This window comes from Phoxinus phoxinus, assembly GCF_949152265.1.
Source record: "Phoxinus phoxinus genome assembly, chromosome: 20".
In the NCBI taxonomy this organism is placed as follows: domain Eukaryota; kingdom Metazoa; phylum Chordata; class Actinopteri; order Cypriniformes; family Leuciscidae; genus Phoxinus; species Phoxinus phoxinus.
Window position 1 is genome coordinate 26,786,626 of NC_136895.1, and position 26,675 is coordinate 26,813,300.

At 37.0% G+C, this 26,675-nt stretch overlaps 2 protein-coding genes across 2 annotated transcripts in view; one reads left to right on the forward strand and one right to left on the reverse strand.

Moving 5' to 3' along the window:
• The window catches only part of LOC306987907 (SLAM family member 9-like), a 436,375-nt gene that overhangs the window by 160,866 nt on the left and 248,834 nt on the right, over window positions 1–26,675 (reverse strand). The window lies entirely within an intron of this gene.
• Window positions 1–26,675, forward strand: part of LOC306987859 (uncharacterized protein) — a 166,239-nt gene that overhangs the window by 91,404 nt on the left and 48,160 nt on the right. Inside the window, exons 4-8 of the mRNA XM_079592455.1 lie at window positions 4,738–5,073; window positions 6,752–7,063; window positions 17,336–17,638; window positions 20,833–21,168; window positions 21,426–21,746. Coding sequence (XP_079448581.1) covers window positions 4,738–5,073; window positions 6,752–7,063; window positions 17,336–17,638; window positions 20,833–21,168; window positions 21,426–21,746 — 1,608 coding nt within the window. The remainder of the gene's footprint in view (window positions 1–4,737; window positions 5,074–6,751; window positions 7,064–17,335; window positions 17,639–20,832; window positions 21,169–21,425; window positions 21,747–26,675) is intronic.

Genomic DNA, 26,675 nt, shown 5'->3' on the forward strand with positions numbered 1-26,675 from the left:
CTGTACCACCTAGTGTCATACAGTCCCATGAGCAGCTGCAACAGCCTGAAGTGTGTAAAGTAATATGTGAACAGTAAACAATAAGTACCCCACATTATCTTGTTAACATTAAGTTAGTTAACATTAACTTGTAAACAAAATAAGACAATCAGCCATAAAACTGAAAATACAGCATCTCTTATTTATGTGTTGATTGCCTTATCCTTGCGTCTAAATGAGTTGCTTACATTAACAAAATGAGCCTACAATAGAAGACATAAGCCCTTTAAATAAAAATAAATGGCCATGTTTTATAAAAAGGTTCACAAAACTAAATAAAAATGTTTAGAAAATATGTAGCCTAACGTTAATTTAGTTGTAGGTTACGTTCTCATATCCATTTTTTCTCTCTAATGTCACGGAATAATCTGGTTTAGCTACTGCTTTACACAACTCTTTTGTAGTGTGGTTTTGGTCAACTTAAGTGTTGTACTTAAATAAACATTCACGAATGTACCTTACTACTTCTCGCCGCCGATTCCTGGTGGTTTAGAGAACACCGAGTCGCATCCTGTCGTTTCAAAGAATAGTACACCGGCGAGCGGGAAGTAAATGCCTCGTCCATTTGGGGAGGCGCGCGCGCAGTCATCGGATGCGAAAGTATAAACAAACCTAGTTTAAGGCGGGGCTACAGATTAGGTTTCCACAAATAACCCGCGTATCTAGCAGTAGTTCCGCTGCATTACATTCATTAATTTGCACGCGAGTTTTATTTATTTTTTATACTATGTAGGGGAGAGCGGGGCACAACCTAACGCATTTTGGTTTTGGCTCAATTATTTAAAAAATAATTAGGTTAGATTAATTATTTTTTTTACACAAGAAACATACACATCTCTGCTACAAATGAACACTTAAAGTTTTTTTCTAGGACCTTCCATTTTCGTACAGTTGCACTGAAAGTGACAGAAGTGCAAATGTTACAACTTACCCCATATGCGGGGTTAGTTGTAACAGACAGAGGGGTTAGTTGTAACACTTGTTTGTAACACACACAATTCAGTACTATTTTATCTGTATAGTTTGATATTGTTTGTACATCTGTATAGATAGATATCCATACATCCATCCCTCATCCAATCATCCTTCTATTATGGATCAATATCATGGATAGAGATATAGGAAAGGGCTGAACAGTTTTGCATGCAAAATTATTATTATTATTAATAGTAACAGTAATAATAATAAAAACAAGCTTAAAATCACATTTTAAAGTGTTTATTACATGAAAACAGGCAATATTTTTAATAAATAAACAAGTGATCAATATAGTAAACAAATCCCATAGCCTACAATATTGTGAACACTTGGCGGCTTAGTTGTAACACTGTGCTACAACTAACCCCGCTGTGTAAAAAATATTTTAAACCTAGCTAACAGTTGCTAGGAGTTGCTGACATGTTTCAAAATGGTGCCATGTTTTAGCCAACAAGACAGTGATTAAGGCAATATAAAGTTAGATTTGGTGACGTACACACACAACTCAGAAACAGAAAAATACGTATGATGAAAAAAAATACTAACATGGTGTCAAAACACTCTTTGTCCCGTATCTTCACAAAATATTACCAAAACTTTTCACAAATCCACGGGAGACCGTCTTCTGGCAGCGAGAGAAAAAGAGCGTAAACACAACCCGCGTGACCCTGAGTAACTACGTAAAAGGTCCGTGTTACATTTAGCCCCGCGTTAGGTTGTGCCCCGCGCTCCCCTATTCTCCGTGTCATGCACCGAACCGTTTCGGTTCAATACGAATACATTACCGTTCCACCCCTATGCCAACAGACCAAAAATATTTTAAGGATTAAGGTGCTTCTTTAAAAAGTAACTTTTGAACATTGTACTGGCCCTAAATCAGTTGAACAGCTGTCATCATTGACAGCATCTCTTGTTGTGTTGACGAACATGCAACTACCTATCAGATCTGGGGTGGCCACAGGGGTGGCCAATGAGCTTTCAGGGGTGGCCCTGGCCACCCCAGGCCACCCCCTAGAATCGCCACTGTGTGCAGTTCTCAGGTGTTCTTGCATTCAGTTTAGTCCGCGTGAACCAGAAGTTGCAAACGACTTTTCTCAAGTGTTGTGACGTATTTCCGAGTGAAAGGGAATATTGAACAGAGGGCAGGGTTTTACTTTAGCGCTCCTCCTCTCTATCTCTGCCCAAAGCAGAGTAACGGTTTGAGGGGAGTGGTTAAGCGAGTAACCAACCCAAGCCGTCAAGCCTATCATCAGAAAAAGAACCATTCCAGACCGGAAGTAACTTTTCAGACTTTGATTAAAGATAACTTCGGCAAACTATTTTTTTCTGTGTATTAACTTGCATGGATTAATTGTTCACCACAAGACTAGTAATATCTGCTAACAAAGTAAATAGGGTCAATTTTGATTTCATGCCGACTTTAAGATGTTCAGCTGTACTTGCCAATATACGTTTCTGGCCAGAAAGACACAAACATACATTTATTCCAAGTGGATGTGTGGATCCAAGTAGATGCTGCACACTGGTGGTGGTTGAGGAGAGAACCCCCGATATGATTGTAAAGTGCTTTGGGTGTACAGTAGTACATATGAAAAATCGCTATATAAATGCCTCATTCATTCATTCATTCATTCATTCATTCATTCATTCATTCATTCATTCATTCATTCATTCATTCATTCATTCATTCATTCATTCATTCATTCATTCATTCATCCAGCAGCACCTCAGAGTCTCTTCACTGTAGCAGAAGAAGCTGGGGTTTAGTGTCATGTTGAGTTTGCTTTCTTCTGTCAAGACAGCAGTGTATGGAATATTATTTAGCAATTCAAACATAAATAGTGCAAAGGGGCCAGGGCTTTGCCAGCACAGCTGAAAATGGAATTATAAACTTTTAAAAATAGAAAACAGAACACAGTAAAACCCCCCATTGTTAGCCTAAATGAACACTGTCAGAAGCTTTTATTGAGAATCAACTGAGGTTAGATGTTGATGTTTTATTGAAAATGTTTAATGTTAAGACACCATTATGGCGATCAGTGTTTGCTTTAGTTGGGCTCTGTGTCCTGTGCAATAAAGCTTCTATAGCTGAGCTCCAGTGAACGGGTCTGTTGCTCAAACTAGTCAGTTAGACTAAGGTTGCTTTCTTCTTTCAAGACCGTTATGTAAGGCAGTAGTTCCCAAAGTGGGTGCCGTGTCAACTGGCTAGGGGTGCCGCAGAATCTCAGCTTTTCTCCAACTTAAACAGCCTAAAATTACTATCCTACCATATAATAACTTTTTTATAGCATATATTTAAAAATATATATCAAAATACCAACACATGAGCATGTCCAAACCAATAAACCCTAAATAAGCGAAACTACAAAGATATATTTCAAATATAGCCTATTTAAAGTTTAAATTGCCTGCTCCGCTCAGCTCCGCCTTTTGTAGGCCTACTGGTGCACGCTCAATTTTATATTTAATGCAGAGATTGAGAGGATAGTGCAAAGATGGAGCGTTCTCATCCCTGGCATACGTGGAAAACAAAGTCGTCTGTCTGCCAAAAAAGACAGCGCCTGTCAGTGGAGCACGATCTACGAGTTGCACTATCCTCTCAATCCTCGCAAAAGCAGGCACATGTGTCCCATTAAAATGCCCGCGACACAGTTCCATGCACAGACATTTTAGTTTCATTTAAGTTATAAGGTCAGGTTTGAACAAAGCAAATGAGAAACTAAAGAAACATTTAATTGGAGTGGTTATTATTTTTTAAAGAGTTAAGTACCAATCTTTTGTTCCAATGATTCCCACATAAAGTAATTGGTTCAAATGACTTACTGAAACAATCATTGTAATAAAATATACTTGTCTGTTGACAGTTTGAACGTTCTTGTTCATGTTTATTTATTTTTTGAAGATCTGAGGTGAATTGTTCTTTTAAGTACGACTATAAAATACAAACAAAATCATATTCAAACTCACACAGACGCTTTTAACATTAAATAAACCACATAAACAGTACCTGAGATTATCATACTTTCTGTTGTTGTTCCAGCGCGACGTCGCAGAAATAGAAACCGTTTCTAAAATAGAATCATCGCGTGTCGCCGCGCGTCTGGTTAGGACACAGTGTTAGGCCTATCTCTGTTGTGATGCATTCATTATAAGTTCATGCTGCTGTTTATGCTTCATTTGTTGTTTGCTCCTCTAGATTTCATTTTATATATGGGTCAAAATCACTATAAAGTGCCTTTGGTGTCCTCATCAGAATAACTCCGTCATCATGAACATAATGCAAAATAATGGAATTCTGAGGTTTTATGATAAATCAACAAACATTTACACACATAGAAGTACAATGATAAATCTCTTGAAATGTTTCTCATTTTATAGCATTTTCTTTGATTGGATGTAGCCTGTGTGACTTAGGCACGTCCCACACACTGCTCAGCTAACTTCAGTGAGTGTAAAAAGTGGATAAATGACACAAAATTTTTATAAATTTGATCATTGATATGCTATTTTCATAATAATATTAAACATGCATGTACACACATGTATGTTTAGTTTAATGGGGTTGGGGTGCCGACCCGTGGGAAGAAAAATGCTACATAGAGGTGCCATGCTTTCAAAAAGTTTGGGAACCACTGATGTAAGGATCACCCGTCCACTATCAAAAGAACAACAGAATAATGTATTTCTCTGACAGAAAATCTGTTTCTCTTTCTTCTTCAGGTTTGTCTGGTGTTGTTGAAGTAAATTCAGTGTCAGTGACAATGGGAGATTCAGTCACTCTAAACTCTGGGACTATTATACAGAGAGATGATGTGATCGAGTGGAGGTTTGGAGATCTAAACTCTCTTATAGCGGAAAACAATAGAAAGACTGGAAACTTCTCAACATATGCTGGTCCTGATGGGAGATTCAGAGGCAGACTGCAGCTGGACTATTCGACTGGATCTCTGACCATCAGGAACACCAGCACCAAACACTCTGGACTTTATGAAGCTGATATTAGGAAGAGCAGACACACCATACACAAGTCATACAGCGTGACTGCCAGTGGTGACCGTGAGTTAATCAACTCTTTTATAGTAATAATGAATTTGTTTAGATCATCAGCCTAGAAAAGTTGAAATTAACATTTATTTGCACAAAAATAAGGCTAAGAAACAACATGTATGTGGAACGGTTAGTTTAGTTTTCCTCAAACACTGGATCATTATGCAGAAGTGATGTTCAGATTTGAGTGCTTCATTTCATCATTTGGTGAATTTAATGAAAAGTGGAGATTTGAATAATTCTGTTCATCAGTTCCCAAACACCAGTAAAAGCGCAGGCGCAGTCAGGAGTGTGTCCTTATTTGTAAATCAGTTTAGATAAAAGCGGTATGCTTACTGTACGCTTGTGCATGGGGGATGAAACACTAATTTTTTTTCATTTCTCATTTTGTGCATAAATCAGACAGATTCAAGACCTTTACAGACTCATTTAAATGAGCATTATTATACAAGACTTGATTATAATGCATTTGTTAACTGAAATTATTGAATGTTAAAAATATTCAAGCATGCATCTAAAGTATACCATGTATACCATTTTTTATTATTATTAAAAAATAATAAAATATTATCAATGAGAGAGTGCAAAAAAATAAATCTTCCAAACCATGGGTCTCATTCATGAAACATTCGTAAATATACGAGTAAATATGTGAGTGATTTGCGCGTAAAGAGACCTTCCCGAAAACTCTTCTCCTGATTCACAAATATTTCGTAAACGTCAGATGTGATAGTGAAACGTGTGTGTGTGTGAATGAATTCCAATCAGTCGTAAATGGGACGCGCGTGCACGCTCATTCTCAATTACCATAAACCCCGCCCATTAAATTCGACTGACAACCATATATGGGCATCATATTATGACACCAAACGAAGGATTTTAACATATCTTCTCAAAAGCGATTGAAAAAGAACAATTTCTCAGATGCAGAAATTGAAGTTTTATTATCAGAAGTTCATTCAAAACGCCACATTTTATTTTCAAGCGTAGCCTAGTGGCGTATTATAGGTATTAAAAAAAGGAAGCTTGGCAGATATTACAGATGCAGTTAATGGAGTTTCATCTGTTAATCGAACAGTCCCAGAAATGCAGAAAATGGTTCGACATGAAGCTTGACTGCAAAAAAAAAACGAATTAGTTCACTTCGAAAAAATATAGCCCAGCCCTATTGAAAGCAATTAATTATTTGATTAAAGTGTACCGTTTGCAGATGCTATCACTGGCTCTCATAATAAAAGTAAAAAGAAAAAACATATGTAATTACTATATATAATATTTTTTCAAAATGCTGTGTAAATATGTACCCGATTAGGTGAATTAAAATGCAGCCTTATTAATGAGCAAAACGTTCGGATGTTAAACACACTATTTACGCGTGGCTGGGAGCAGGTGTAGATTTATTTCGTACCAACTAACATTTGGAAAATACGAACATTTTAATGAATCCGAAAATTTACGCCAGAACCACTTTACACACGATTTACACAAGAATTCGTTCTGCTCGTGTTTCATGAATGAGACCCCATGTCTTTACCAAAATACACTTTAATAAATCTATAATAATGATTTATATTTTAGAGCAGTTATATGGATTTTCAGGAATTTGCATGCATACGTCATTCACACAGTGTAGCTTGAAGTAAAGTCTGAGGAGCTGTTACTCTGTGATCTTGTGTGTGTGTTACAGGGGAAAGGAAGTCAGTGTCAGTGATGAATGGAGATTCTGCCACTCTACACACTGATCTTACTGAGATACAGACAGATGATGTAATGCAGTGGATGTTTGAAGACACTGTTATAGCTGAAATCAATAAAGCAGGCGATAGTTTCTCCACATCTGATGGTCCTGACGGGAGATTCAGAGACAGACTGAAGCTGGATCATCAGACTAGATCTCTGACCATCACTCACACCAGATACACAGACTCTGGACTTTATGAGCTGAAGATCATCAGCAGCAGATTCGTCATAAACAAGAGATTCACTGTCACTGTCACTGGTGAGTAGATCAAATCTGTCGATGTAAAAGTGTTCTTGTTTAAATCCTAAAGTTAAAAGAACACGTTTCAACTTGAACAGAAACTACAAGATATTTGTGAAAAATACTATTATGGTCATTACCATATTGTCTTAATATTTGGTAATTAAGAGCCTCTTTTTTTTTTGTTAAACTTAATGTTTTAGTTTTATTTAAATGATTGGTAACATTGATTACATTTATATTACAAAGGAGCACACCAATTTTGCATATTGTTTTATATATATTCTCATTGGATTCCCAATGAAGAGAGTATATTAAAGTATTGAAGTAAGTCGGGAGACACTAATGCTAATTGACACTAATTGCTGCATATTTCCAACTGATTTTAAATGGATTAATCTGCATTATTGTTTGTAATGTTCTTATTGAAATCAGTCCTGTGTTCACATCAAACTCCAGCTGTGAAACACTGAATGGCAAAATCATAATAATTGAAATTACATTAGATGCTCTCATGCTCATTAATAACTTGACTTAAACAGAACCAGATTCATATTTACTGTTTTAGCTATAGTGCTAGTCAGACTCAATGACTCACAGTAATGACTGTATCTGTACAGTACGAGATCTACACTCGGGTTAAACAGTATTCACGGCCTGGTGCCGGTTGTTGCTGTGGTTTAAATCACGTTCATGTTTTCAGGGACCAGGAGTAATAACCACTGAACATACTTTTTAATTGAAGCAAGCAGAAAAGCTGGACAATGTCATGTTCCTAGTCACCCTGCTGTGCTAAAAAATGGGCATATACTTCAGGGATATTTTAATCATAAAAATGTCTAGGGGTGCCAATAATTATGGCCAAAGTGAATTAGAGAAAAGCATTTATTTCTTTTTCAGTTGTTTTACTTCAATGATGGGTTAGATTTTTTGCATGATTGTTGCAAATTGAAAGATCAAAAGGTTAGACAATGCAGATTATAGCCTTTGCTCATATTTACCAAGGGTCCTAATAATTCTCTTGACTGCACTGTTATTATTACAATAATACAATAAGTTGTCAACATTTTATTTTTGAGACAAGCACTCTTTTTAAAATTGATATTTTAGTTATATTAAAATTATTGATAATAGGGCAGCACAATATATCGGAACATTGCAAATGTACAAATCGCAATCTGCATATCGCAATGGCTTGCAAATGATTTTAATAGGCTACTTCAAAACATTAAATAGATTTTACGTATGATACGATATTGCTTTAAAATGGTAAATGGACTGCATTTATATAGCGCTTTCACAGACCCAATGGCCACCAAAGCGCTTTACATGTTGCCTCACATTCACCCATTCATACACCGACGGCGGTGTCAGCCGTGCAAGGCGCCATCCAGCTCGTCGGGAGCAGCTGGGGTTAGGTGTCTTGCTCATGGAGTGGCGAGGTATCCAAAGCACATCAACTGACTACAGGGGTTCCTCAGGGTTCAGTTCTTGGACCGCTCCTCTTCTCCATTTACACCACATCACTGGGACCCATCATACAGGCACATGGCTTCTCTTACCACTGCTATGCTGATGACACCCAGCTCTACCTCTCATTTCAACCTGATGATCCCACAGTAGCTGCACGTATCTCAAGCTGCCTGGCGGACATCTCGGCATGGATGAAGGAACATCACCTGCAGCTCAACCTGGCAAAGACTGAGCTTCTCGTCCTCCCTGCCAATCCATCTCTACAGCACGACTTCACTATCCAGCTAGATTCAACTTTAATCACCCCATCAAGGTCGGTCAGAAACCTTGGAGTAACATTTGATGAGCATCTGACCTTCACAGACCACATCACAAAGACAGCTCGATCATGCAGGTTTGCACTGCACAACATCAGGAAGATCAGGCCCTTCCTGACTGAGCATGCAACACAACTTCTCGCCCAGGCCTTGGTTATCTCTAGGCTTGATTACTGCAATGCTCTTCTGGCCGGTCTTCCATCATGTGCAACAAAACCTCTACAAATGATCCAGAATGCTGCTGCCCGTCTTGTCTTCAACGAGCCCAAAAGGGCCCACTTCACTCCTCTGTTCATCTCTCTGCACTGGCTACCACTCGCTGCTCGCATCAAGTTCAAGGCATTGACGCTCGCTTACAGATCGACCACAGGCTCAGCTCCCTCCTACTTTCACTCGCTCCTACGAGTCTACATCCCTACCAGAAGCCTGCGATCGGTCAATGAGCGACGGCTCGTGGTACCATCACAGAGAGCCACAAAATCACTCTCCAGAACATTCTCATTCATGGTTCCTTGCTGGTGGAATGATCTCCCTACCCTCATCCGGAATGCAGAATCCCTGACCACATTCAAAGGACAACTGAAAACTCATCTCTTCCGTGACAAAAAAAAAAAAAAAAAACTCTCCTTTAACCTCCCTTGTTTTGGCTTATGCTACTCTGAGCAATGCCAGAACTTTGTATTTTGAGCACTTCTTGCGTTATTTTTTGCCTCTTCACGATGACTCGCTTGCTGTAGTCCTCAGTTGTAAGTCGCTTTGGATAAAGGCGTCTGCTAAATGACTAAATGTAAATGTAACTGTCATGGACACCTCGACACTTGGTCAGGTGGAACTGGGAATTGAACCACCAACCTTCCAGTTTGTGGACAACCTACATGAACAACTGAGCCACTGCCGCCCCGCTTTAAGAGTGTAAAATCAATGTAATTTATATTTTAATTAATTATATGTTTCACATTCATTCTGGGAAAAGAAAGAATTGTATCACATATCGAATATCACTTTATTTAAAAATGTCTCGCATATCACATTTTTCTTCAATATTTTTCATGCCTAATTGATAATATTGATATAGTTCATTACACTAATGATAACAGCAAAATTTCATGTTTTTATTGTATTTGTCTTATTTTTAAATCTTTTTCCACCATTGATAGAATTTTCTGGATTTCTGTGTTTTCACTGTTATATGGTAGGGTAGAGGAAGAGTAGAGGAGAGCGGGGCACAATGTAACACAGGGTTCAATTCAATTCAAATTTATTTGTATAGAGCTTTTTACAATACATATTGTTTCTAAGCAGCTTTACAGAAAAAGCATTTCAGAAATGTACATACAAAAATACAGTTAGTTAATCATGTATAAATTTAGGGCATAACATATCGCCGGGGTTGGGTCATCTCTTCACAGGCGTTGGGGCATCTGAAGTCTCCTTGAGGGGCTGGATACATAACTGGAGCTGACGAACTCTGTTTGAGTTCAACAAAAAAGCAGATGGGAAATAATTAGCGTAGCTGCTGTTCATAATATGAATGCATTTGATCTGATTCAACTGTAGTATAAAAGGTATGAGATGCATTATGTGAAGGCTTGGCTAAAGAGATGCGTCTTTAATCTAGTTTTAAACTGGGAGAGCGAGTCTGAGCCTCGGACAATATCAGGAAGGCTATTCCAGAGTTTAGGAGCTAGATGTGAAAACGCCCTCCCTCCTTTAGTGGACTTAGTTATCCTAGGTACGACCAGAAGCCTCGAATTTAGCGATCTTAAAGAGCGCGATGGATTGTAAGGCGATAGAAGATCCCTTAAATACACAGGAGCTAAACCATTTAGGGCTTTATAGGTCAGTAACAATACTTTGTAATTTATACGGAACTTAATAGGTAACCAGTGTAGAGATGATAAAATTGGTGTTATATGATCATATTTTCTTGACCTAGTAAGAACTCTAGCAGCTGCATTTTGGACTAACTGTAGCTTGTTTACTGAGGATGCAGGACAACCAGCTAATAGAGCATTACAGTAATCTAGTCTCGAGGTCATGAATGCATGAACTAACTTTTCTGCATCAGAAACAGAGAGCATGTTACGTAGCTTAGCAATGTTTCTAAGGTGGAAAAAGGCTGTTCTTGTGACATTTGAAATATGATTTTCAAAAGACAAGTTGCGGTCTAGGATAACACCCAGGTCTTTTACTGTAGAGGATAAAGTAGCAGGACATCCTTCTAGATTAAGGTTGTATTGTAAGAGGTTTTGTGGGCAGTTTTTTGGACCAATCAGTAATACCTCCGTTTTATCTGAATTTAATAGAAGAAAATTACACGTCATCTAGTATTTTATATCTTTAACACACTCTGTCATTTCAGATAATTTAGTGTTATCATCTGGTCGTGATGAAATATATAATTGAGTGTCATCAGCATAACAGTGGAAACTTATTCCATGTTTTCTTATAATATTACCAAGTGGCAGCATATATATTGAGAATAGCAGAGGGCCTAATACAGATCCTTGCGGCACTTCATAATTTACTGACGTTATCTTTGTTGTGACGTTATACGTTATTTTTCCCCGTTTAAATGGACAAAATGGTAACGGTCTGATAGGTACGATCTAAACCAGTTTAATGCCTGTCCCTGAACACCAGTGTAATTTTGAAGTCGATCTAAGAGTATTTTATGATCTATAGTGTCGAACGCAGCACTAAGATCGAGTAAAACTAGTATTGAGATACAGCCTTGGTCAGAAGCTAAAAGTAAATCATTTTTTATTTTAACGAGTGCAGTTTCTGTGCTATGATGTGGCCTGAATCCTGACTGAAACTTTTCATAGATATCGTTTTCTTGCAAGAAAGAGCACAGTTGAGCGGACACAACTTTTTCTAGTATTTTAGACATAAATGGAAGATTTGAAATGGGTCTGTAATTTGCTAGGTTATTTGGATCTAATTGTGGTTTCTTAATAAGAGGTTTTATAACTGCCAGCTTGAATGTTTTTGGAACATGCCCTAAAGATAGAGACGAGTTAATAATATTGAGAAGAGGCTCTTCCACTACAGGTAACACTTCTTTCAGTAGTTTACTGGGTATTGGATCTAATAAACATGTTGTTGGTTTAGATGCAGTGATAAGTTTATTTAGCTCTTCCTGTCCTATAGTTGTAAAGCGCTGTAGTTGTTCTTGAGGGGCGATAATTGAGGCTGAATCATAAGACGCTGTCAAAGATTGTACATTTACAATTGTGTTTCTGATGCTTTCTATTTTCTCAGTGAAGAAATTCATGAAATCATTACTACTAAGATGTAACGGAATATTTTGGTCAGGTGATGTCTGTTTATTTGTTAGTCTAGCCACAGTGTTAAATAAAAACCTTGGATTATTTTGGTTATTTTCTATTAGTTTACGGAGATGCTCAGCCCTGGCTGCTTTTAGAGCCTTTTTATAACGTGACATACTGTCTTTCCACGCGATTCTTTTCGTTAGTTTGTTTCCATTTGCGCTCTAAGTTACGAGTTTCTCTCTTGATAACATGCGTAGCACTGTTGTACCATGGTGCTTTAGTTTTCTCTCTAACCTTTTTTAATCTAATTGGTGCAACAATTTCTAATGTACTAGAGAAAATGGTGCTCATACTGCTAGTCATTTCCTCTAGTTCATCTGTTAGTTTGGATTCACTGAGGAGTGGAGATAGATCAGGTAAGCTATTCAAGAATCTATCTATAGTGGTTGGAAGGATTGTTCTGCCTGGTCGATAACGCAGCTCAAAATGACACATTTCAGCAGTGCGTAGTATGCAAGTTACCATGTAATGATCAGTGACATCATCACTTTGCGGTATAATATCTATATCGGTTGGATCGGTTCCATATGATATAATTAAATCTAGAGTATGATTAAGACGATGAGTGGGACCACTAACGTTTTGCTTGACCCCAAAGGAGTTTAATAAATCTGTAAACGCAGCTCCTAACGCATCATTTGTGTTATCAACGTGTATGTTGAAATCTCCAACAATTATTGCCTTATCGACATTGACTAATAGATCTGAGAGAAAATCTGCAAACTCTTTTAGGAAATCCGCCTAGGGCCCCGGAGGTCTATATACAGTAGCCAAGGCTAGAGATAATAGGGATTTCTTTCTTACATCTAGGAGCGTAACATTTAGCACAAGTACTTCAAACAAATTAAACCTGTGGCCTGTTTTCTGAGTAACATTAAGAATATCTCTATAGATTGTTGCAACACCGCCGCCACGACCAATCAGACGGGGCTCATGCTTATAACCGTATCCTGGTGGAGTGGACTCACATCGAGAACACGAGCACCAGGAAAGCAGTGAGTGCGAACCATACCTTTACCTGAGGTAGCGCGGACATGCCGGACGATGGAACTGCCGATGATCACAGCGTCGTCGCGTTCCGTCTCGCCAAGAGGGGAGAAGCGGTTCCGGGTGGAGATCTCGAAGACCGGGAGGGGCGGAGAGGTCCTTGCTCTGGTCCTGGCTCGTGTCTTCCGCTGTGGCATCATCCATGGTCCATGGTGCTGTGTCGGTGCCGGAGTGAATGAAGGATAGATGGCGGTGGGCAAATATGTTGTATGCACCCCCTCAATGTCAAATATGAACAGGAGGAGAACATTTGGCATCTATCTCAAAATAATTGCTTTCAACAGATCAATCTTTATTCATAAACAAATGTATTGTGTATACAAGTCGAAGAACATTTGATGCGAACCCAACTCAAACTAGCGCACGACCTCAACGTCATCATTCTCAACCACTCCCTCTGTTCGCTGATTGGACAGGTAAAAAAATTATCGGAGAAAACCAAAGAATATACCGCAAGCCCAGACGTAGTTCTGAAAAAAAATTAAAATTGAGCGGAAGTATACGTAAGAGGGCGGACTCCGCGGAGCCAGGCTACAAAAAAGCTGCATCTATCTTATAATTTCTTGAATATGAAAACACAACAAACAACAAATCCATTTGTCTTAACCCTTGTTCAGGTCTTTTTGACCCATATATCTAACTTTCATTCATGGGGATAACATGGATAATTTGAGTCTTTTGAAAAATTTAGTTTTAAAAGTAACAAATTATCACTTTAACCAGTAGATGGCTGCAGAGCTCCACTATTTGCTATTTGACTTTTTGAGAAGTTTTTCCAGTTGTATTCATATCTACATATTATGAAATCACAATTATAACAATACAAGTTACTTTTGGTCAAAGTTTAGGCAGTTTTTGTATTGAAAAAAATATTTCTTTCAATAATGTTATATTATGATTAGAATCAAATGAATTTTGTCAATGGACAAAACTCATCCTCAAAATCAGAAACAACACAGAACACACATAGACAGAAATGAAGTGGCACACTTTAAATGTGTAGAATATTTATATAAAAAACAGAAATAAATGATAAACTCTAAAGACTTTTCTCTTTGTAACATCCTAATCAGGTTTGATTCTAATCATAATGTAACATTATTGAAAAACTGATTATTATTATTTTCAATAGCCTACAAAAACTGCTAAACTTTGATAAAAAGTTACTTTTATTGTTATAATTGTGATTTCATAATATGAAGATATGAATCTAACAGGAAAAGTTTCTCATCACCGAAAGCAATATGAGATGCATTTTATTGTTCATTCGCTAAAATTTCAAAATCAAAGACCGCAATAGGAGAGAGCGGTAACAACCCTGGTAAGATCATTTCGTTTCTTTACATTTAATGAAGATGATTGTGTGTTAAGCGTCTGTGACTTACTTTCACTTTGATTTGTGATAGTTTGCACGTTGGCTTGATGAATAGCTCATCTGCGGCGATGCGTGTTGCAGTAGCGTCGTCATCTGACGCTATAACACGCGCTCACACGTTTATTTTTTTTAATAAACCATATTCGACTACATATAAAAAAGAAATAATCTTTAAAATAATAAAGCCGCAGCCATTATTACCAAGCGCGAACCATTGACAGTATATGAAACGAAGCGAACGTGCAGGCATATATGCGTGCAGGGGCGGACTGGCCATCGGGAGCACCGGGACATTTCCCGGTGGCCTGACGGTCGTTCTGGCCTGCCGGCTGCCAAAAAAAAAAAAAAAAAAAAAAGGCCTGCCGGCTGCCGCTGTGCAAACGATCAGCCCGATCTCATCCCAAGGCGTCATATACTGACGCTTTGACAAATCGTTTACATCCAACGCACATGGCACCCTTTAGCGTCAATATGAGACGCAGATATTTGTCAAAAGTGTCAGTAGGCCTATATGACGCCCTAGGATGAGAATGCGTTGGATAGGCTGGTGTGCAACTACGAATTAATTGACGGATCTCTCAATCGACGAATCATAATGGCGGAGTGAAAATGACAATCCCACCCCAACGTCACGAAGCACTGCCTAATATCTGACTAAATAGTTCAAAAAATGGAGCGTAAACGCAAAGGAGGAGCAGAGGGAGCGTTTGAAAAAGGAAAAAAGCCCTGGCCACAGACGCAGCAAACTGCACAATCTCAGCCTTGTTCACCAGTAAGGGAACAGGTCGGTCAAGATTACATTTACATTATATTTGTAATAATTTGGCAGACAAACGCTTTCATCCAAATAGTGTTAATTTCGTCAGACGAGACGAGACAAAAAATGTTCGTCAACGACCTTTTTTTCCAAGACTAAGACGAGACGATGACGAGACTGCACCAATGTCCAAAAACGCTGACTGAGACTAAATTAACATGCATTATTGTTGACGAAAAAAGACGAGAATGTTTTGCATAAAATAAAAACTAAGATAAAATCTCTCTTCATTTTCGTCTCCGATCGTCTCTATTTGCCATTATCAGGAGATAGAATATTCATCTGTTATGAACAGATTAATGTTAAAAACTAGTTGCATTAAAAAAATCTATTAAATTTTTTTCAGGTAATTATGACATTTAACCAATATTTGAGATGTGTGAAACACTATTTGACTGAAATGGTTATCAGAAATAATCTCAGAAATAATTTATTTAAAAAAAAGACTAAAATGTTTTAACTAAAACTTAGAAATATTGAGTTTCTTTTGACTAAAATTAGACGACTAATTAAAATTTGACTAAAATAACGAGACTTTTAGTCGACTAAAACTTGACTAATATACCTTGAGTTTCTTTTGACTAAAACTAGACTAAAATGACGAGACTTTTAGTTGACTAAAACTAAGACTAACTAAGACATTTGGCACAAGACTAAGACTAAATTAAAAATGGGTGACAAAATTAACACTACATACAAATCACTTAGATAATCACAATAGATCAAATTAAACCAACAAATGAGCAACAATATGTAAGTGGTGCTGTGTCAAGTCTCGTTTCGTCTACATGTAGCATATTTTTCATATAATAAATAAAAATGTATAAAAAGTAGACAGAATAGTGTTAGTGGGTCAAATTGTTTAAATAATAAATAAATCAAGTAGATGGTATGGAAAAGAATACAGTGTTAGTTATTTAGATTTTTCATTTCTAGTCTACAATATGTAGCCTACAATGTTTGTTTGTTTATTTATTTATTTTGCCAATTTAAGGCAATTTTCTATTTGTCATTGGTTTGGTAGTATAAATGGTGTATTCCTAGTGAGTTTGTAATGGTTATTTTTTTTATATATTATTGCATCTGGTAGTCTACCTGTTACATTAATAGGGTTAGCCTACAAGTTTATCAGTCCAGTAGATTACATGAATAGGGTGGTGGTGACTGCAGCAGCAGAGGTGGCCTGGCAGTGGAGTCAATTTCCCGGCCTGAATTATTGTCCCAGTCCGCCACTGTATGCGTGAACCAATGGTGTAAACATAATCATAGACGCGCCATGGGTTTCTATTTAAAAGAAAGAACGTACCTTACGTAGGCCTAGGCAGTTTATATTCACAATACTTACAAAAATATAATTAATATTTTATTGCATATTAAAATATATAGGCTATTTAATTTTTTTTTTTTTTTGGGGGGGGGGGGGTGGCTGTCAGTCATACAAATATTTTTAATATATATTATAAATATATACAAATATTATAAAAATATTTTTATATAATAAAAATATTTTTATTTGGTTGTTTGCTTGCATGTCATTGAGACATAAAACATGGATAACATCTAGAAAAATACTTACAAAAGGAAAATGACAACTATACAATGTGGCAACTATAGTTGCCGGTGGGCTTATTAAGAGTTTTATAAGTTTGGGTTCCTCAAATGCAAATATTTATCCGTTGTTGTTTTGTCCAATACAATAATGTGTTGTCATTGTTATATTTATTTTGCATATATATATGTGTGTGTGTGTGTGTGTGTGTATACATACATGATGGGCATAAACAGAACAGTGTAGATTCAGATTTAATGCAGACTGCAGAAAATCATGCGAGATTTATTAGTGCCACTGATCAGTCGACAAGACTCATGTTTTCTGATTGTTTTATATGTTTAATTTCTGACTGGCTGTTTCTGTCTGTTCTTCAGGTGTGTTTGGTGATGCAGAGACAGTATCAGTCATTGAGGGAGAGTCTGTCACTTTACACACTGATGTTACTGAAATACAGAGTAGTGATGTGATAGAATGGAGGTTAAATGGAAAGCACATTGCTATAATCAGTGATGATGACTCCATCATGACTGATGGGGCATCCAGAGACAGACTGCAGCTGGACAAACAGACTGGAGATATCAAGATCACAAACATCAAAACCACAGACTCTGGAGAATATAAACTACAGATCACCAGCAGTACCAGAGGGTCCTCAGAGAAGACATTCAGTGTCAGTGGTGAGTGTCTCACAGTTTTTTAATTTAATAATTGCTATTTACATAATTAACACACTATAAACAATTTAAATTATCCACAATGTTTTGTTACAGATATAAAATGTTACTGGCAAACTTTTAAAGAATAAAATATTTGTCATTATTATCTGACAAGAAAACTGACAAACAAACCATTTAATATTCAATACAATTGCTGCTTTCTTATAAGGAAAAACAACAGATTTCATATTAATTTTAATTCTATGGTAAAATTATCATATTAGTACAGTCACCAGTTGGACTTCGATTTCTTAAAAAGACAATTAAAATATGTAATTTAAATGATTTTCTTCTCAAAACAGCAGTGGGAAATGTTGTATTATTAAGATGAATTTAGACGAGTACCGGTACGTCTAGACTCTAGAGGTCTTCTGATCTTTAATTTTTCCAATATAGATAACTAATAATGTATTTCCTTGGCTCTGCCGCACTCTGTTCATTGACAATAGAGTTGAATCTGATCTAGCAGATTTCTGAATAATCAGTCAATAGTTACAGAAGTCCAAATTGTATGAAATCTCAGATGCAGTTTATTGTGCAAACAAAGATCTTATTATTAAACAAGAAAGCTCAGATTTCTAACTATAATTAATCCCAAAATACACCAGAGACTCACAAACATATGTTTTTAATGTAAAATCAAATCAAATTCTCATTTGCATAAAGTTGACATTTCTGAACTTGGTCTGTGTATTTAAAGAAAAAAATATTTTTCTGTTTTTTCTAATGTCTGGTATGCATCTTTTACTCTTTCCTTCAGAGTAAATTTTATATTTTGTATTGATTATATTTAAATTGATTCTGTAATTGGCATGATACATTTACCTGTCTATTAATGAATTGTTACATTTGGATTTATTCTGAATTACTCTGAATGAAATGATTGATTCTAGTAGATTAAGTTGCATCCATTGTTACGGCAAATCTGTGTCAGGAGAGTAACGGAATAAAGTGATTTTAACCTTTTGTTCACATAATATACTAGAGCCTACATGGTTACATTCACTATAATTGTTTTCATAGCCTTCAATATGAACATTGTTTGTAGGACAACATGGGGCAGAAGTGAAATAAATATACCGCCGTATGAAGACCAGAATTTGTGGTTAAAAAGTATAAATGTTCTTTTTTTTTTTATGCCCGATCGTTTCGCTATAGACAAAACACTTATTCCTCGGCTGGGATCGTGTCGAGACTTTGAAGCTGCACTGAAACTGACATTTGAACCTTCAAAAAATCCTGGAATATTTTCTTCAAAAACCTTAATTTCTGTTCAACTGAAGAAAGAAAGACATGAATATCTAGGATGATGTTGGGATGAGTAAATTATCAGGAAATTTTTATTCTGAAGTGAACTAATCCTTTAAGGACATATTTCATATACTCCAGAGCTCTAAACATGAACAAGAAGCACATATTTCATATATCATATTTCATATATTTCAAATATACATGTGCAAAAAAGGATATTGATACATGACTTATTGACATGATACATGACACATTCTGATGTCACAGAAGACATTAAAGGTAGGGTAGGTCAGAATTGTCTAAAAAAACTTTTATTCAAATTTGTTTACTTTAAACTGTCTTTATATACCAATACATAATTAAAATGCAAGTACTCTGAAATAGAGAGTATAAAAAAACTGAGTGACTCTAGTGTATTTAATCTTCAATAAACACAGCTCATTAATTCCATTCACTCCCACCTAAAAACGGGTGCGCGAGTGCGCGCACGTGGGCAGAGCCAATAATAACGGTGGTAGTCATGGCGACGGAGAGTGACAGTCGCGCAAGCCAATCACTTGTTTCGTCCCGAATGGAATTAATGAGCTGTGTTTTTTGAAGATTAAATACACTATAGTCACTCACTCAATTTTTATACTCTCTTTTTCAAATTACTTACATTTTAATTATGTATTGGTATATAAAGACAGTTTAAGCCAATTTGAAAAAAAGTTATTTAGTCAATTCTTACCTACACAACCTTTAATGTAGACCGAAAATTCAAAGAAGAATGTTGGTTCATGACACATTCAGATGAGGTTTCATACAGTAGTCAGCATTTGAAGTGGATCTGTAGTAGATTTTTCCCCTACACAACAGGTCAAGTCACCTTCAATTATACAGCACCTTTAACAGTATGGATTGTTTCAAAGCAGCTTTACAGTGATAATAGAAATTAGCGTAACAGTGGAGTTTGCGAAAATCATTAGTCATTAACTCAGGGCTTACTAACACGACACCGTTCCAACAGAAAACCCTTAACACGCTCCGGACACACACACACACACACACACACACACACACACACACACACACACACACACACACACACACACACACACACACGAGTTTATACTAAAGGGTTTGGAAACATTTAGGATTCAAAAGCATATGAATGTCATTCCTGCAAGAAAAATAACTGTTAGTTATGATTAATTACAAAAACCATCACAGATCAAAACCTTTCATTAAAGTTAAACATGAATTTTGAACAAATTAGGACAACTTTGATTAATCTTTTTTGAACAACTTCAAATGTTGACTATGTATTTTCTGCAGTAAATCCCATAAGTGTTACTGGCCTAAAGGGCATCTTATCTCAGACTGTCTGGTTAGGACATGATGTTACTATTTCCAGAACACCTCAAACTCAGATTCAACCAACAGTTTCACGCAGTCTCTCTTCACTGATGGACTTGAAGCGGTCCTGTTCAGTGAAGCTACTGAGCACTAGTGAGGGTCTGTTTCTCAGACTAGTTTGATTGAGTCTGCTTTCATTTTGTAAGGTTTGACTAACAAGTATATTTAAGACTTAAGCAAGTAAAAAAAATATATATTGAAAAAAAGGTCTGGGCTTTGCCAGCACAGAGGATAATGGAAATTTTAGCTTTTAAAATGTTTTTAATTTGTTTTTTGTAGATTTAAACTTTAATATTATTAAATGCTGCTTTGATGAACATAAGTATGTGTGTGCTTTCTCCATCTGCTTTGAACCAGATAAAACAAAAAACTGAATAAATTAAATTTAGCCTGCAGAAAGTCACATGATGTGTAATATACAAGACTCTGTAATCTTCTATAAATCTCTTTACGGACAGTGTTAACTGTGATCACTGACAGAGAAACTCTTCTGGTTTGTTCTTCAGCTGTCAAGGATCCTAGTTTTGATGGAGTGACGGTTGTGGAAGTGATGGAGGGAGATTCTGTTGTTCTACACACCGATACTGAAATACTGAAAGATGATGATATACTGTGGAGGTTTAAAGAGAAATATAATATTGCTAAAATGAAAAAAGATGAACCGTTCTTCTCTACATATGATGGTATTTCTAATGGGATATTCAGAGGCAGACTGCAGCTGGATCATCAGACTGGAAACCTCATTATCAGTCACATCAGATCCAACACCTCTGGACTTTATGAAGTTGATGTCAAGAGGAGAACATACACCATACACAAAGCATTCAATGTGACTGTTACCGGTGAGTCACTTTAATATTTAAATGTAATAACGGTTGTATTCAAATCAGCACTGTAAATAATTTTACATACTTTTATGTTTACACAAAAACATCAAGACAAAAATCTGTATCTGAAACTGTTACTGTAGTGTTCATTGGTAACCAAAGTACTCAAGACATTTGGTGCAAAATAAAATATAATTGTATAGGATTTATTATGATGGTTCTCTGTGACTGTTCTCGTGAATTGTATTCTTGTATGTTTTATCCTGAGACAGACAGACTGAACAGACTGACAGTGAAGGAGGGAGTTACTGTCACTCTAGAATCTGGTGTTACTGAGTTAGACGGAGATGATCTGGTACAATGGAGATTTGAACATGGATACATCTTAGCAGAAATCAATAAAACGTCTGGATTCTCCTCCAGATATGATGATGTTCCTGATGGGAGATTCAGAGACAGACTGAAGCTGGACAATCAAACTGGATCTCTGACCATCACACACACCACAACCAGTGACTCTGGACTCTATCACCTCGATATCACCAGCGTCAGACACGTCATATTCAGGAAATTCATTCTTTCTGTCAGTGGTGGTGAGTATATCAAGTGTTTTAATAAAAAAAAAAATATATATATATATATGTATTACCGGTATTCATTGACTTGTATTGGATGTGCTGTGAGGTACGGTATTACAAAAACTACAATAAAACCTGTTGGAAAGCATCTTTTGCAGCGATTTTTGTGTGAGCATATCAGTAAACACCCCTGACCTGCTACCACAGAAACCGAAAATTCTCGGGACAGCAGCATGTGTCCAAATTTTAATCTTAACCGTTCTATTTCATCAGAAACGATCTGAAATCAGGGCTTTAAGTGTAAAATACCGAACTTGTCCTTTAATGCCTGTTCCTGAACACCAGTGTAATTTTGAAGTCGATCTAAGAGTATTTTATGATCTATAGTGTCGAACGCAGCACTAAGATCGAGTAAAACTAGTATTGAGATACAGCCTTGGTCAGAAGCTAAAAGTAAATCATTTGTAATTTTAACCAGCGCAGTTTCTGTGCTATGATGTGGCCTGAATCCAGACTGAAACTTTTCATAGATATCTTTTTTTTTTTTTTGCAAGAAAGAGCACAGTTGAGCGGACACAACTTTTTCTAGTATTTTAGACATAAATGGAAGATTTGAAATGGGTCTGTAATTTGCTAGGTTATTTGGATCTAATTGTGGTTTTTTAATAAGAGGTTTTATAACTGCCAGCTTGAATGTTTTTGGAACATGTCCTAAAGATAGAGACGAGTTAATAATATTGAGAAGAGGCTCTTCCACTACAGGTAACACTTCTTTCAGTAGTTTAGTGGGTATTGGATCTAATAAACATGTTGTTGGTTTAGATGCAGTGATAAGTTTATTTAGCTCTTCCTGTCCTATAGTTGTAAAGCTCTGTAGTTGTTCTTGAGGGGCGATAATTGAGGCTGAATCATAAGACGCTGTCAAAGATTGTACATTTACAATTGTGTTTCTGATGCTTTCTATTTTCTCAGTGAAGAAATTCATGAAATCATTACTACTAAGATGTAACGGAATATTTTGGTCAGGTGATGTCTGTTTATTTGTTAGTCTAGCCACAGTGTTAAATAAAAACCTTGGATTGTTTTGGTTATTTTCTATTAGTTTGCGGAGATGCTCAGCCCTGGCTGCTTTTAGAGCCTTTTTATAACGTGACATACTGTCTTTCCACGCGATTCTAAAGACCTCTAAATTAGTTTGTTTCCATTTACGCTCTAAGTTACCAGTTTCTCTCTTGATAACATGCGTAGCACTGTTGTACCATGGTGCTTTAGTTTTCTCTCTAACCTTTTTTAATCTAATTGGTGCAACAATTTCTAATGTACTAGAGAGAATGGTGCTCATACTGCTAGTCATTTCCTCTAGCTCATCTGTTTGTTTGGGTTCACTGAGAAGCTGAGATAGATCAGGTAAGCTATTCAAGAATCTATCTATAGTGGTTGCAAGGATTGTTCTGCCTGGTCGATAACGCGGCGCAAAATGACACATTTCAGCAGTGCGTAGTATGCAAGTTACCATGTAATGATCAGTGACATCATCACTTTGCGGTATAATATCTATATCGGTTGGATCGGTTCCATATGATATAATTAAATCTAGAGTATGATTAAGACGATGAGTGTGACCACTAACGTTTTGCTTGACCCCAAAGGAGTTTAGTAGATCTGTAAACTAACCCTAACGCATCATTTGTGTTATCAACGTGTATGTTGAAATCTCCAACAATTATTGCCTTATCGACATTGACTAATAGATCTGAGAGAAAATCTGCAAACTCTTTTAGGAAATCCGCCTAGGGCCCCGGAGGTCTATATACAGTAGCCAAGGCTAGAGATAATAGGGATTTCTTTCTTACATCTAAAAGCGTCAGTACTAAAAGAGTACTTTCCGGGGCCACAAAACTGTGCGTTTTTACGTGAATTTTTTTTATTTTTGCGTTTCAAAGCTTGATTAATTTACATCACAAAAAACACGCCGTACAAAATTCATACCTCAGTTTTAATCGGCACTATTTTCTTTCCATTTCTATCAATCCGCGCTGCTGTCAACGTCAACAGTGCGCACTTTCCGATCAGCTGTTGATAGCGCGACTCGCTGACAACATGTCCGACTCCGAAACTTCTGATGATGAAACCAATTTTAGCACAATGTCAGACGGAACAGATGATAATGGAAGTAATTTTAGCACAACGCCAAATACCTTTATGAACCGATACCGTATACCGATGGCCGATGATCTTTTACATACATACCTCAAACCATCATGTGCAAGTTTTCATCGGACTGTCCTTAGCGACACACCGATTCATCTCTTCTGCTGGTACATCCAACGACTGGTGTTGTTCAAGAATGCTTGGAACTGGAAGTACAATAGCGTGACGGCTGCTACAGTCCGAGGACTCAGTCGTTGAATGACACTCTGAGCCTCATCAAACAACCCAAATCCTTCTTGTACAACCACAATTATCCGCTGCGTTTGCAACGTCTTCCCTCAACTGTGAAACTCTTCTATATATAAAATGATAATCGAGAGGAGAATTTCTTCTGCAGAAATCAGCTAAAGACAACAAATCATCCGCAATCCCTCTGAAAACACATTCAGATTCACCTGCCATTTTTGCGTCGCTCGCCTCGAACCCGTTTTCAAACTCCCGCTAATGGCGTATGGTCTCTCTAACTGTCCAATGACAGTGCATGTTACATTTACAAGTGGGAGACAGGCGAAAGGTGATTGGTTGCTCCCACGTGTGTACTGTCCAATGGCATTTTTTAACTCGATTGACAAATGGATAAAGAAAAGCATTTGGCAAAGAGAAATGGTTTGCCAAATGCTAGGTTGTGTCCCGCTCTCCGATATAAAACTGTGTCATTTTTCTTCGCTGAAATGTAAAGGATTGAAAGTACAGAAACAAACAAAAACAAAAGTCTTACCATTAGTGAGCAAGAAAAACAGGGTGAACACAATATAACCTTCCATCGTTTTAACTGCTGTGGCTCTGGTAAATTGAATAAGAGATGTTGAAGATTCAAATGGTGCTCTGCTGATTATTTGCTGTGTTGTAATGGCGTCTGCTACGGTCTCTTTCTTTTCCTGCCTCAGCGGCGAAACCCCCGCCCTCAATGCATCATTTTACTTCAATACTATGGAGGACCAGGAGTGCCACTTAAAAAAAAAAAGAAGAATCAATATATCAATTTAATATAATTTAACATAAAAATGTATATAAATAAATCACTTTTAAATTGACAAATTAATAGACATTTTTAAAGTTGTTTATTTAATTCATGTTTTAAAATGTATTGCAATAAAGCCATAAATAAATAAAAACATTTTAAATGTATAAATAAATAGACACATTTAAAATTGTTTATTTAATTCATGTTTTTAAAACGTAGATTAATAAAACAATAAAAAGTACTTTAATAAATCCTTGTAAAGGCACATGTTAAATCGCTTTTTTTAAGGCATTTGGCAAACCATTTCTCTATCTACACAGTAAAAAAACGCAGGGCTAGTTGTTGTAACAAACATGTGTAACCTGCGTCGCGGCGACAATGCAAACCTCACTTACAAACAGCGAAATATGCAGATGAGCGTGAAGTGCACCGCTTCAAGATTTGGACCATGACCAGAAGACCAGACTCGCTCAAGAGACTGTCAACAGCAAGGAGAGTAAGAATTTGTGACAAACACTCGTTGCATTAGAAAATTTAGTATAAAGCATAATAAAGCATTGAAATTTAAAACATCACATCACACAGGAGGGAAAGAAAAGAAAAAAAAAGTATATGTAATGACCAGGAGAACAGCAAGGATTTGCCGTGGAACAAATAAATGTAACCTTATTTTAACCCTAATTTATAATTCCTAGTTAGTTTATAATTATTACTGTTTCTCTCTTTTTTCCATGACCTATTTAGTTTCAAGCTAATACATTTAATTGACCCTTATTCTATTAATATATGTATATAATTTATTTGTTTACCTATTTATTCAATTTGATTCTAATTGGCTTCTTTAATGTTAGGTAAACGTTTTAAATTAAAATACAATTCTTTCCAAATGAAAACCCTTTAATACTCTTTTTTTTTTCTTCTCAATCTCCAAATGGAAAAAAATAAATAGGCTATATACTGTATATGAAACCAAACCTAAATAAAATAAAATACAATAGAATTTGAAAGTCTCAATATAATTCAGATTACCCTTTTTGATATATATATATATATATATATATATATTGTGACGAGCGTCCTGGTGTCTCATCAGCATCGCCCTGGAAACGGAGGCAGAACACCTGCACTTCCTCGTTACCGGCTGATCAGCCCCAGCTGCAGCTCGTCAGCCGGCAGCATTATAAGCCCAGCAGTTCTTGCCACAGGGAGTTCGACCTCCAGAAAGACTGCAGCTAATCTCTCTCTCTCTCTCTCAATCCCTGTAGACAGCAGCGTGTGACCGGATAGCCGCCATCGAGCACGAGCACCCTGCACAAGGATCAAGGTGGAGAGCACAGACTGCACCAGCGCACTTCTACACCTGTTTGTCCCCTTTTCACCATTTGTGTGTCAATAAATCCACCCTCTGGGCATTTATTGAAACAGTCCTTGTCGTGTGATTCTTCACCCCGTGACAAGTGGTGGAGAATGCGGGCGAGTCAGTGAAGAATCACCGACAAGCAATATCACCTTCTTTGACTGTTCTCATCCCTTTTCCTGGATTTTCATCATCTGTCACAGGTGTGCGCTCCTCCCTTTCCCCAAAATGGAAGAACTCCTAAAGCATCTCACCGAGGTCAGCATCCGCCAACAACAGATAGTCGAACACCTGGCCACGCGGCAAGGACAGACCGAGCAGGAGCTCGCAGCTCTCCAGGCTGCCGCCGCCCCACGCGTTCTGCGACCAGATGCCCAGGTACAAGCAACCAAGCTGCTCCCGAAAATGACCC